This window comes from Asparagus officinalis, chromosome 10, assembly GCF_001876935.1.
Source record: "Asparagus officinalis chromosome 10, Aspof.V1, whole genome shotgun sequence".
Lineage (NCBI taxonomy): Eukaryota > Viridiplantae > Streptophyta > Magnoliopsida > Asparagales > Asparagaceae > Asparagus > Asparagus officinalis.
The window spans coordinates 45057931-45071535 of NC_033803.1; the positions used below are offsets into that span (position 1 = coordinate 45057931).

At 33.6% G+C, this 13605-nt stretch overlaps 1 protein-coding gene across 1 annotated transcript in view; it reads left to right on the plus strand.

The window, feature by feature from the left end:
- LOC109826694 (far upstream element-binding protein 2-like) overlaps positions 1 to 13605 on the plus strand; it is a 34610-nt gene that overhangs the window by 20572 nt on the left and 433 nt on the right. Inside the window, exons 7-9 of the mRNA XM_020393714.1 lie at positions 12428 to 12643; positions 12712 to 12874; positions 12962 to 13599. Coding sequence (XP_020249303.1) covers positions 12428 to 12643; positions 12712 to 12874; positions 12962 to 13599 — 1017 coding nt within the window. The remainder of the gene's footprint in view (positions 1 to 12427; positions 12644 to 12711; positions 12875 to 12961; positions 13600 to 13605) is intronic.

The following is a 13605-nucleotide window of genomic DNA, read 5'->3' on the forward strand; positions in this document are numbered from 1 at the left end:
AATTGCAACAAGATAATAAATAACAGTAGGCAACCAACCAAACAACAAACTTTTTATTATAAGAAACTTATTTACAATAGGAAAGTCTTACAATAAATAAACACTTACAATTTTAGAGCGACACACCTTACAATTACTTCTTCTTCCACTCTTATCTTACTATTTTACAAGAGACTCAACTTATTTTAAACTCTTTCTCCACTTTTCTGACATTGTAACTGCTATAGGTGGTTTTATAGTAGGATTTTCAAAATTAGATATTTGAAATTTACCTTTTTCAAATATTTTTAAAGAAGGTAAAATATCGTTTAATTTTTTAATTAATCTGTCAAAGACATCTTCTACTCTAATTAATTGTTGTCCTGCTACTTGGAGATGTACATTTGTATAGTTATTTTGTTTAATAATTTTATTTAACTCTTTGAGAGCTTCTTGAGATTCAGTAGGCTTTATAAAAGCTATTGTTTCTAGATTAGTAGAAGAAATTCCTAGTCCTGATAATCCTAAAGAGTTTGTGAGCGGATAAATAGATCTAATTATTGCCCCTAAACTTGATTTCCACTGTTTGTAGTGTTCTTTAAGAACCCCTATATATATTTTTTTGTTTTTCAACATAGTATGTTAAAAATCACGGAACAGAAAACTCTAATTTTTGTTTTAATTTTAATTCTTTGTAATATTTTTCTTTAAGTTTTAATTGTTCTCTTTTAGAGAAATTTTTAAAAAACCATTTTCTAAAAGCTTCGTGTTTTGATTCAAAAAATTCTTTATTTAGAATTTTTCTAATCGAGCTTCCTTCTTTAAAATCCATCTATTTCATACGAAAACTAATTTCGGAATTTGAAGGAGATAATTTTTCTTTTTTATTATAGATAGCATGTGGGATATCATTATCTGAAATATTAATTCCCTTTATTTCATTGGTTCTATAAGAACCTGATCTTGATATAGGTTTCCTAGATGTACTAGCAACATCAGATAAATCAATAGTTCTTGATGGATTAAAAGTAATTTCAACCTCACCATCTACTATTTGCGTTATGTGATCAATATCTTGATTTATTATTGGTTGTGGTTGAATTGCATTGGGTATTACCCAACTGTCTGGGAAATTTATTTCATCCCATGTAATTTGTTTATTAACTGCCACATTTGATGTCAAAACATTTGTTTCTACCAAGACTGTTTTACCAGGTTTAGAATGGATTTTGGCTTTAGGAGCTAAGGTAGTTAGAATTTTAAAATGAATTATGTATATAATAACAATAGTCTCAGATCCGGATATAAAGTTATGTCCATGTGTTTTAATGTTTAGGCTTATTGCCTCTAAGATATTGGGATCTGTCAGAGACAGATTTAAACTGGGATAGACATTAAAGTAATCTGGACCATTATATAAACCGGTCTTCATAATTCCCATTAAAGATTAGGTCAAATTAAAACATCTTGCATCTCTGAAGCATGTTAGTATAGATGCATTTAACCCTTGTAATATCAAGGGTTTAAAAGCTATTTATATCAAACCTATATGTAGGTATTTATATTTATCCATATATGGTTCAATATCTACTGGTCCAAGTAGTTGAATAGTTTGTTCATCTCTGTCTACCGTAGTGGTTCATTCCAGAGTTTTAATAGCAATTAAGGATTTGTAATCTAAAAATCCTACTTTATAGATGTCTCTATTAGGAACATCTGGTATAGTCCATTTATTTAGACTTTCAATCTCTGAATTATTTTCACTTAATTTTACATTTTTTATTTTTTTACCCGTATAACGCGTTGCTTTGGATGAACTTTCAACGATGTCTGCCATTAACATTCTTAATGGTTTATCTAGTGAACATTAATCAATAGGGATATAGATTTAATAATTTTTTTTCTTTTCTGCAAAAAACAACCAAGTTGTCAATACTACACGTCTGTCAACGACTTACACTACCTTAAACTGCCATCTCCGGCTATAACAGGGCTTTACACTGCGCGACTAGTGTGACGTCCCACAAAATTAACAATTAAGATCTTAATCACAGAAATAAAAGAACATATATTAAATCTACATTCTTATTAATTAATATTTACACAGATAAACCATAAGAAAATAATTTAGCTAGACATAATTAAGCTTAAACTAGGCTCTAATACCAAATTCGCAGCAAGATAATAAATAACAGTAGGCAGCCAACCAAACATCAAACTTTTTATTATAAAAAACTTATTTACAATAGGAAAGTATTACAATAGATAAATACTTACAATTTTAGACCGGCACACCTTACAATTACTTCTTTTTCTTCTGCCACTCTCATCTTACTATTTTACAAGAGACTCTCAACTTATTTTAAACTCTTTCTTCACTTTTCTAACCTTGCTCCTCGCGTCTGTCTTCATTCCTTATTTATAAGCTTAAGTCGTCTTCAGAAATTTTTCGAATCGTTTAACATGTCGTCAACCTTTTTGAAAAGCTGTTTTATTAAAGTAGCTTTATAAAAAGTTACTTTATAAACGTTTTCTTTTTTAAAGTTAAAGATTTCTTTTTAAAAGCTACTTTTATAAAGTGACTTTTTATTAAAGTGGTTTTTTGGAGTTCCAAAAAGAAAATCCAATGCTTAAAATATCAAAGATGATTCGCAGGAAATATCCTTAAGCTTATGAATCTAAAGTTCAACAGAAATGCTTAGAACATTTTAAAAAACAATTTTTTGAAGCATTTGACACCCCGATAATAAAAGCAATAGTTCTATGAGAGAAGATATAACTCTTCTTGATGCTCAAAATCCCGATGATGATATCGACACGATGTGGGATGCTGCTATGAGAATTCTAAATGATATTAATACTCCAGATCTTATAGGAAAGGGGATGGCTAGGAGCCACTCAAAAAAAGCAATTAAGCCATCCCATTTCCTTTAAGGTCTGGAGTATCAATATCATTTAGAATTCCCATAGCAGCATCCCACATCGTGTCGATATCATCGTCGAGATTTTGAGCATCTGGAAGAGTTATATCTTCTCCCATAGAACTATTGCTTTTATTATCGGGGGTGTCAAATGCTTAAAAAAATTGCTTTTTAAAATGTTCTAAGCATTTCTGTTGAACTTCAGATTCAGAAGCTTGAGGATATTTCCTGCGAATCATCTTTTGCTATTTTAAGCATTGCATTTTCTTTTTGGAACAGCAAAAAACCATTTTTATAAAGTCACTTTATAAAAGTAGCTTTTAAAAAGAAATCTTTAACTTTAAAAAAGAAAACCTTTATAAATTAACTTTTTATAAAGCAACTTTAATAAAGCAGTTTTAAAAAATGTTGATGACACGTTAAACGATTCGGGAAATTTCTGAAGACGACTTAGGCTTATAAATAAGGAATGAAGACAGAAAAGAGGAGCAAAGTTAGAAAAGTGGAGAAAGAGTTTAAAATAAGTTGAGAGTCTCTTGTAAAATAGTAAGATAAGAGTGGCAGAAGAAGAAGAAGTAATTGTAAGGTGTGCCGGTCTAAAATTATAAGTGTTTATCTATTGTAAGACTTTCCTATTGTAAATAAGTTTTTTATAATAAAAAGTTTGCTGTTTGGTTGACTGCCTACTGTTATTTATTATCTTGCTGCGAATTTGGTATCAGAGCCTAGTTTAAGCTTAATTATGTCTGGCTAAATTACTTTCTTATGGTTTATCTGTGTAAATATTAATTAATAAGAATGTAGATTTAATATATATTCTTTCATTTCTGTGATTAAGATCTTAATTGTTAATTTTGTAGGACGTCACCAAGTCGCGAAGTGTAAAGCCCTGTTATAGCCGGAGATGGCAGTTTAGGGTAGTGTAAGTCGTTGACAGACGTGTATTATTGGCAACTAGGTTGTTTTTTGCAGAAAAATATTAAATCTATATCCTTATTGATTAATGTTCACTAGATAAACCATTAAGAATGTTAATGGCAAACATTGTTGAAAGTTCATCCAAAGCAACCCGTTATACGGGTAAAAAATGCAAAATTAAGTAAATATAATTTAGAGATTGAAAGTCTAAATAAATGGACTATTCTATATGTTCCTAATAGAGACATCTATAAAGTAGGATTTTTAGATTACAAATCCTTAATTGTTATTACAACTCTGGTACGAACCACTACGGTAGACAGACATAAACAAACTATTCAACTACTTGGACCAATAGATATTGAACCATATATGGATAAATATAAATACCTACATTTAGGTTTGATACAAATAGCTTTTAAACCCTTGACATTACAAGGGTTCAATGCATCTATATTAACATGATTAAGAGATGCAAGATGTCTTAATTGGACCCAATCTTTAATGGGAATTATGGAGACCAGTTTATGTAACGGTCCAGATTACTTTAATGTCTATCCCAATTTAAGTCTCTCTGACAGATCCCAATATCTTAGAGGCAATAAGCCTAAACATTAAAACACATGGACATAACTTTATATCCGGATCTGAGACTATTGTTATTATATACATAATTCATTTTAAAATTCTAACTACCTTAGCTCCTAAAGCCAAAATCCATTCTAAACCTGGTAAAACAGTCTTGGTAGAAACAAATGTTTTGACATCAAATGTGGCAGTTAATAAACAAATTACATGGGATGAAATAAATTTCCCAGACAGTTGGGTAATACCCAATGCAATTCAACCACAACCAATAATAAATCAAGATATTGATCAAATAACGCAAATAGTAGATGGTGAGGTTGAAATTACTTTTAATCCATCAAGAACTATTGATTTATCTGATGTTGCTAGTACATCTAGGAAATCTATATCAAGATCAGGTTCTTATAGAACCAATGAAATAAAGGGAATTAATATTTCAGATAATGATATCCCACATGCTATCTATAATAAAAAAGAAAAATTATCTCCTTCAAATTCCGAAATTAGTTTTCGTATGAAATAGATGGATTTTAAAGAAGGAAGCTCAATTAGAAAAATTCTAACTAAAGAATTTTTTGAATCAAAACACGAAGCTTTTAGAAAATGGTTTTTTAAAAATTTCTCTAAAAGAGAACAATTAAAATTTAAAGAAAAATATTACAAAGAATTAAAATTAAAACAAAAATTAGAGTTTTCTGTTCCGTGATTTTTAACATACTATGTTGAAAAACAAAAAAATATATAGGGGTTATTGAAGAATACTACAAACAGTAGAAATCAAGTTCAGGGGCAATAATTAGATCTATTTATCTGCCCACAGACCCTTAAAGATTATTAGGATTAGGAATTTCTTCTACTAATCTAGAAACAATAGCTTTTATAAAGCCTAGTGAATCTCAAGAAGAAGCTCTCAAAGAGTTAAATAAAATTATTAAACAAAATAACTATACAAATGTACATCTCCAAGTAGCAGGACAGCAATTAATTAGAATAGAAGATGTCTTTGACAGATTAATTAAAAAATTAAACGATATTTTACCTTTTTTAAAAATATTTGAAAAAAATAAAATTCCAATATCTAATTTTGAAAATCCCACTATAAAACTACCTATAGCAGTTACAATGTTAGAAAAGTGGAGAAAGAGTTTAAAATAAGTTGAGAGTCTCTTGTAAAATAGTAAGATAAGAGTGGAAGAAGAAGTAATTGTAAGGTGTGCTGGTCTAAAATTGTAAGTGTTTATCTATTGTAAGAATTTCCTATTGTAAATAAGTTTCTTATAATAAAAAGTTTGCTGTTTGGTTATATATATATATATATATATATATATAGCTTAGAACTATGATTACATCCCATGAGTTTTAGCCGTGTCCCTGTACCCTACCTTTTACAAATTTTCCGTGTTTAGTGCCCGTGCCCGCATGTGACGCATTTTGTTAGGAAACAACCAATCATGTGACACGTGCTGTAAGCATTTGCATTATTATTATTATACACATGGCTTCTCGATCTTAGTTTTTTCTTCAGAAAGGGTGAGGAAGGCAGATGACAGCTAGATCAAGATTTTTTGCAGGTGCTGTTGAACATGAATTAAAAATGAGTCTGTAGGATTTTGAACTTGTAACTTTATACTTCATTTAGGCTAGGAAAACTGTTGTAAATTGGTGACCTGCAGATAGACATGTAACAAAAGTTTTTTGGCGTTTTTATATAAATAACTATGTGATGCGTACTGCTATATTTTTTATTTTTAGATTTGCATGATTCCTTTTGGTGTCAGTTTTGACATTTACTAGAGGCTTATAAGCAAAACTTCATAAGATTCATTTTCTATGTTGCATGACCTTTTTTTCCTGATGGGTTATGCTTTTTTCAAACGAGCAATTCCATAGTGCATCTTCTCTAGCTTCCTGGTGGTGACTGTTTCAACATGCTTGCTTTCCTAGTATAGTTTATTATAAAATTACAACCCATCAACATCTTTTTCATCCTAGCATACAGACATTTGTTTTCTCTAATGAGCACTAATATGTTTGTTGAGGTGTTGACTACATTAATGTGTTTTGGGTCATAACATGCACATGGTCTTTTGAACTGATGTCATGTCAAATGTGGCTACCTGGTATATAGCAATTTGCTGGTTGATTAACATGAAACCAGAGAGCCAAAAATTGTTCATTGTATTATCTTTAAATTTATTAATAGGTTTGGATGTCCATTCTCGATCATTAGTTTTGCCCATTAAAAGAACCTTAACCAACACAAAAACCAAAAAACAGACTTGAAGAGAATCTTCCCCTTCCCTTCCTTAGTCATCCCCTCTTACCTATGTATAGCATTGATACTAACAATAAAGGAGACAGATCCAAGTAGCACGTAACACAAGTATATGAAATGTGGATTTATTTAATTTGTAGTTGGATTTATGTGGCGCATTTCATAGCATTTAAGATGTTGATCTTTTTAGTTGTGATTATTAGACATGAATGCGAGTGACGTGCTTTGTTGCAGGTATATATGTTATACTTCGTTTCGATATGTGTATGTTTTGATTCATACAAATGTTTGGTTTGCTAATCATTTATGAAAGGTTGGTCGGGTGGGCTGATTGGGGGAGTTAAGAGGGGAGGGAAAAGAGAGGAGAACTAGTCAAGATCACATAACCTATTGGAAAAGAAAATGATGTAAAGACACTGTTTTTAAAAAGCCTCTGCCTAGTTCGCCTAGGTGTGCGCCTAGGCCTAAGTGATACCTAGGTCGCCTAACTAGCGCCTAGCGCCTGGACGGTATCTAGGTTGCCCACCTAGGTTTTAGGAGTGTTTAGGGGAGCATTGTCTGTTTATGTTGACTGCACCCTTTAGGCATTGATCGTGATTTTCTATGTTGCGGCCTCCATGTCCTCCAACCTCATTCTAACTCCTTTAACCTCCAAATATGAACACCTCCATTACCTTCTCTGACCTTCAGCAAAACCTCCTCGATCACCACTTATATGAAAAAAGAAAATTCCTAGGCTCTAGGTGTTGGGTCCAACGTCTAGGCCTCCAAGCGCTTTCTATAACCTTATTATTTTGGCTATTTAGTATCTAAGTATGTATGGTTTATTGTGGATCTAAGATTGCTATTTTTTTAGCAAATTTATATGAATTTAATACATGTTTTTATCAATTATTATAATTAAATAATTTAAAAATTAGCCAAACTCATAGTCCGTCTAGCACCTTCTGTAACTTGATAAAAGAGCTGAAAAAATGCTTTTAAAAGGTAGGTTATTCCCCTTTGACTAGTCAACTTGGGAGGATCTCTTGTTTAAAAATGTTGGTGGAAGCATTTTGCCTTCAGGTTATTATAAGTTCTTCTCCTAAATGCATTATTCTTTGATAACTATACAAATTTTATCATAACAATGCATGTACCATAATATATGAGGATTTTTTTTCTTGAACTTCCTAGAGAATGCTTTTTTCTTTGTGGGGGGGGGGGGGGGGGGGGGGTTTTTGGGGAGGGTGTTTTTTATAATTCATCTTTGACTAGACAACCTGAGAGGATAACATGTTTTGAAAATGTGGGTTGGAAGCATTTTTTCCTTCTATTTGTTATATGTTCTTTCTCCTTAAGTGTTCTCTTTTGATAACTATAAAAGTTTCCAAAAGGCCCAAAACAATGTGTGAACCAGTATACATGGTGATATTTTTTTTTTGGGCACATCTTAGGGTTTTGAAAGTTTATCTGGTTAACTTTGAAACCCTTGTTTTATCAAATCTCCCATTGGTTTCATTAACTTTGGCTGGCTAGATTCGTTCAAATGTATTTTTATTTGATTTCAAAAAAATCATACCATGACATCGCAGTGAAAATGGTAGCAGGGATGGAGTTAGTCTTTAAACTCACATTACAGAGTTACATAACTAACTTTATGAAGTTCTTTTATTTTTTTTGCCTGCTTTACTTACAGGTTGTGGCAGCATACATCGTGAATTGGAAACATTGAACATGTTCTGCATGCATTATTCTTTTTCTCATTATCCATATTTCAGCATCCCTTTGATTTTCATAGCATTTCTCTGGTTCATATATTTTGCCTTCCAAAGAAAACAATAAATGCTCCTATGGATCTCTAAGTCCCTTTCATCCATTTCGTCACCATTGGAAATTATTTGGTTGATTTATTTCAAAAGTTTTCTTGAAATTAAAATTGCTATCAGAGTTGATTTGCAATTGACGAAAACATTTTTTTGTGTGCTGAGTTTGATATGTGCGCAAATTGAGGGCAGATAGCCCCTTAACAGTGTACCATGCATGAAGCTAATTCCTGTTATCTGTACAATTTCATACAATATATGGCAACTTAATTAGTTTTTGTTTGCATCCAATGTGGATTATTTGCGTATAATTATTGACTTTTGAAGCTTTATAGGTGCTTCTGTTGTTCATTAAAATGGTTATTCTTGGCAAGAAGGGAAGGGATTTGTCTTATTCTGCCTTCATCTCTTCTGTTGTAGATGTGGACAATTATGCCACTATTACTATTAATGTTATTATTAATTACATTACTATTACCACTATTATTGTCATCATCATCAACATTTTTCTTGGAAACGTAAGGGAGTATTTGCTCTTCCAGTTCATTTTTTGTTACTTGCAGGGGGTTTTAATTATGATTTTTAGTAAGTTTTTTTCTGGGACTAGTGATAGCAATGATTAATCGTATGTCTTGTTTTGATCCACATATTGAGAAAATATTTCTGAAGTTCTTTGTTTTAGATGAGGACTTAGCATGTCATACTTAAATAAATGGACAATGATAAAGTTAGTTGAGGTATTTCTGCTAGTAACACTTGAATATAAAAGCAGTGGCTGTCAGGGGTATGCACTATACTGTTTCAGTGATGAAAATCAAAGTTTGGCAGGATTAGAGTCATATAATACCCGAGCTTCTGGGTTAGTGTTTCAGTTGTCGATCCTTATCAATTATCTGCAGATATTGATTATGACAGATGAAATCTGGAAATGAATAATCTGCATTTACAGTCAAATTAGAGAATATCTCAATAGGTGTTAGTGACTTAATGGATAGTTATAGCTTAGTAACCAACAGATGAGATATATCTGAAGAAATTACTTGCTATAGGTGACGAGTGCTATAGGTGACGAGTGACTTCTCATAAGTTGTTTGCTGCTTGTACTTGTCTATCGTTATAAATCTTGTTATTCCCTTGGCTATTGTCACTGTTTTCTGTAATTTTTGAAATATCAAGTTACTTGAGTTTGCTAATTAATAATTAGTAGTATGTTTTGATATCTTTAATTGGGGATGAATATTTAGCCTATTAGATGTGATATATTTAGATAATGCCCAAACACGCGTGTATAGAGTTTGGTTTTTAGCAAATTTTTAGTGATTTTAAATACTCTCTTGCTGAATGTTATTGGTAACCCAAATTAGTTCAGTAAAGTATTTATATATTCTTAATTTTCATCGATATTTTTAATTATGTTCACACTTGAGAACTCAAATGAGTGAGGTGCAAAGGCATACTTTATTGGCGAAGAGTGAAAATGGGAGGATATGTACCTTGCCGAGGGGAAAATAACTGAGCAAGCTCCTGGACTGCTTTGGTTTTCACAGCGTACCATGATTAACTTTCATTTTGTACTGGTTCTAGTTGACATATTTATAGCTAATTGTCTTCTATTTAAGGTAGCCATTGGTTAAGGCAAAGTATATCTTATTTCCTTCTTATAGCGATGAGTTTTATATAGCTATGTACAGTCTTTGTTGGTATTGTTGGCAAGGTTGGTTAACTCGATTCTGGGACAGTGTATCCAAAGCCTCGACTATCTGCTATCTTTTGGAGCTGTTGAATATAGAATTTGAGTGGTTGCGTATACAGTTTTAATGCTTATAGATATTCTTGCTTATGAAGGTTTCTTATAATTTATCGTTGAGTGAAATATTCTGTTATATAAGAATTATAGAATCTCGGTGAATTGAAACTCATGTCAATAAATATATGTTGTCTATAGGATCTACACACAAATTTTATGTACATATATTTGCATATCTGTATGTACACACATTATGCATGCGTCTCCGTTCGACTATTTGATTTATAAATGTAAATTTCATTGAAAGTAGTCCTTAGAAACATTTAACTCAAAAGGATTACCAATGGTGGTATCCTTGGCTTGTTTGAAATCTGTTTATATATTCATAGTGGAGCAATTTGAGATTGTAGTAATTACCTACCCGGTAGAAAGTTTCTATCAAATGGTTCAATGTAATGAGAACAACTTGAATGATTTTGTTAATTGAATGACCTTGTCAAATTAAATGCTAGACACACCTTGCATCTATTCTTTGTCCCAGCAAATCAGAGATCATTTACTTGGATGAAACTAGGCTTTTCACTCTCACATGATCCCCTCCAAAATCACTTGATGCAAGTTGTCATGGTTTTCTTATGCTGAAGATGCCTATTTGGCACTGGTTCGATTCTATAATGCAGATGCAGCTATACCTTTTGCATGGGATCAGCATTTCCTGGTGTAAGAACTGCACTCTGTTCCTCACTCATCTACCGAAGTGGGATATCAGGCTTTACCCATTGCAGGAAATCTCTAGTTGGTAAGACTGCTTTAAAGACTTAAAAATTAAGAAAATGAGCATGTCAATACAATTAATGTGATAAACTTGGCAATTTTGTTGTCATGTCTTTAGAGGTTATGTATTGGTTATTCGTTACGAACCCATGATTGTCTTATGCTATGTGGTCTGTGCTCTCCAATTTAGTATTTATCACATGTTAATGACTTTAGAAAATAGCTTGCCCTTTTTGTTGACATCCATGTCTGTGCACATAGGTGATAAGTTGTATTGGCAGCAAAATAACATCAAAGTTTTTGTTTAGTAAGAGGATAGATATCTTTCATTGCTCCAAGTGCTCGTGTAATTCATATTTCCAGTGCATGTTCTTGTTAGTGACACAAACCGTTAATTCTTTAATTAAGAAAATATTTCTCTTTTATCTGCTGTCATGTTCTCTCTTCTGATTTGAGGTACAGATTGATTTCACATTCGTGTGTAGGCTGGAATAATATGTAAATGGTACCATTTCTGTATGTTATTAATGGCATTTTACATGTGAATTGGAAGTTATTCTTTTTGTGGCGAAGAAGATTAATATTTGAGATGAGTTTTTTAATAACTTTGTTATTACCATGCATAATTGTGCTAGGTATATGTACGTCACAGTATATGTCCTTTATCTGCTGGCATGTTCTCTCCTTCGAGGTACAAATTTATTGTGGATTCATGTATAGGATGTGGAATTTTACGTGAATGTTTGAAGATATTCACTTTTTTTCACTTTAGGAATGATTTAGTATTAGAGAGTTTGTTAATAACCTTGTTAGTATTATGCGCAACTGTTCTAGGTGAAATCGTATTTTTAATCATGTTCTGTTACTCCTTGGACAACAATCTATTAACTCGTCTGATTGGATACTTTCTTTTAACTGTTCATTCGAGTACATGTGAATTCATCAATATGCAGGTTATACATCTTCTTTCTTCCAGACTCTTCTGCTCTTAGAGTTTTTGATGTTCTATATTACCTTTGGTGTAAGATTTTACTTTTAAGCATGGTATTTAAGCAATGCAGTAAATTGTAGATGGTTAACAATGGGTAAAATTTGATTTTTGTATTGTGAAATGCTTGGCGAGGCTTGACTTATGAAAACAATACCTTTGTTGTCTCATCAGTTAGTTTGTAGTACTATATAAGTTTTGTTTTCTTTTTGCCCCCAGCAATATCACTCTTGTTTTGAACATCATTTTACTGTTACTTTTACCTTGTCGTATATTTTAAACTTCTCTGCTCGTTGCAGTTTGTGTTCTTTGTTGTTTGGAATGCATCATCTAAATTTCATCTTGTTTCATGCAACCCATCTGCATTTTGCCGATCATTTGAGAAATTTTCCTTCTCTGACTTGTAGTCTCTCTTTATATATTTTTGAGCAGACACCTGGAAGGCCATCAAGTTTCTCAGGTGGACAAAACCAAGGCTATCGTCCTCGTGGCCCTGCCACTCAATCCCAATGGGGACCCCGTGCTCGGCCTCCAGTACAGTCCCAAATGCACCAAAACACAGCCTATGATTATCCCCAAAGAGGTACATATCCATCTCAAACCACGCAATATCCTCAGCAGTCCTATGGCAGCAGCTATCCACAACAGGAATCTTGGTGGAGGAGGCTGGGAGCAGAGGGCTGCTGCTCCTGGTCAAACCCCTGGTGGCACAACAGCCACCAAGGAATCTTGGTGGAGGAGGCTGGGAGCAGAGGGCTGCTGCTCCTGGTCAAACCCCTGGTGGCTATGATTACTATGGACAAGGACAGGGAATGGGCATTGGATCTCAACCATCGAACAATGCATCTGCTCCGACCTCTGCTCCTGCGAACTACTATGGTCAGCAGCCTCAAACTGCTGGTTATTCTCAGTCAAATTCCTATTCACAATCTGGATCTCAACAGAGCTATGGACATGGGTATGCAGGACCAAAATATGATACTCAAGCTCCAGCATTGCAGATGTATGGTCAGCAACAGCAGCCAGTAAGTTCTCAGCCTGGATTTTATCCTCAACAGGGAAGCACTACACCTCAGACTGCCTACGTACATCAACCACCCTATAGCAAACCTGCTGCATATACTGGAACCCCTCTATCTTACCAAGGGCAAGCACCATCATCCTATGGACCTGCCCAGCAGTCATACGGTGGCCCATCTCCTCAGCCAGGACCAGCTTATGGTCAGAATTATGGGCCGGCATCAGGGGTTGCTGATGGATACAACCAACCTCCATCTGGGTATTCTCAACCAAGCAACCAAGCTGCTCCTAACTATGGGCAAGGTGCTCAGCCAGCTCCAGCCTATGCTCAGCCAGTCGCACAATCTGGTGGTTATGGGCAATATCCATCATCACAGCCTGCCTATGGGGAGCAAGTGGCATCTAATACTGCTAACTATGGTTACCAAGGTGGCTCTGGTGATGCAGCAGGTTATGGAAACAGTGCTCCTCCGAGCTCTGGATTTGGAGCGCCTCCTGCTGCTGGCACACAGCCTGTGTATGGTCAAGCTGGGGGTTATGTTCAACCACCAGTGAATGCAGCAACCTATGATCAGTCGGTGGCGGCTCCT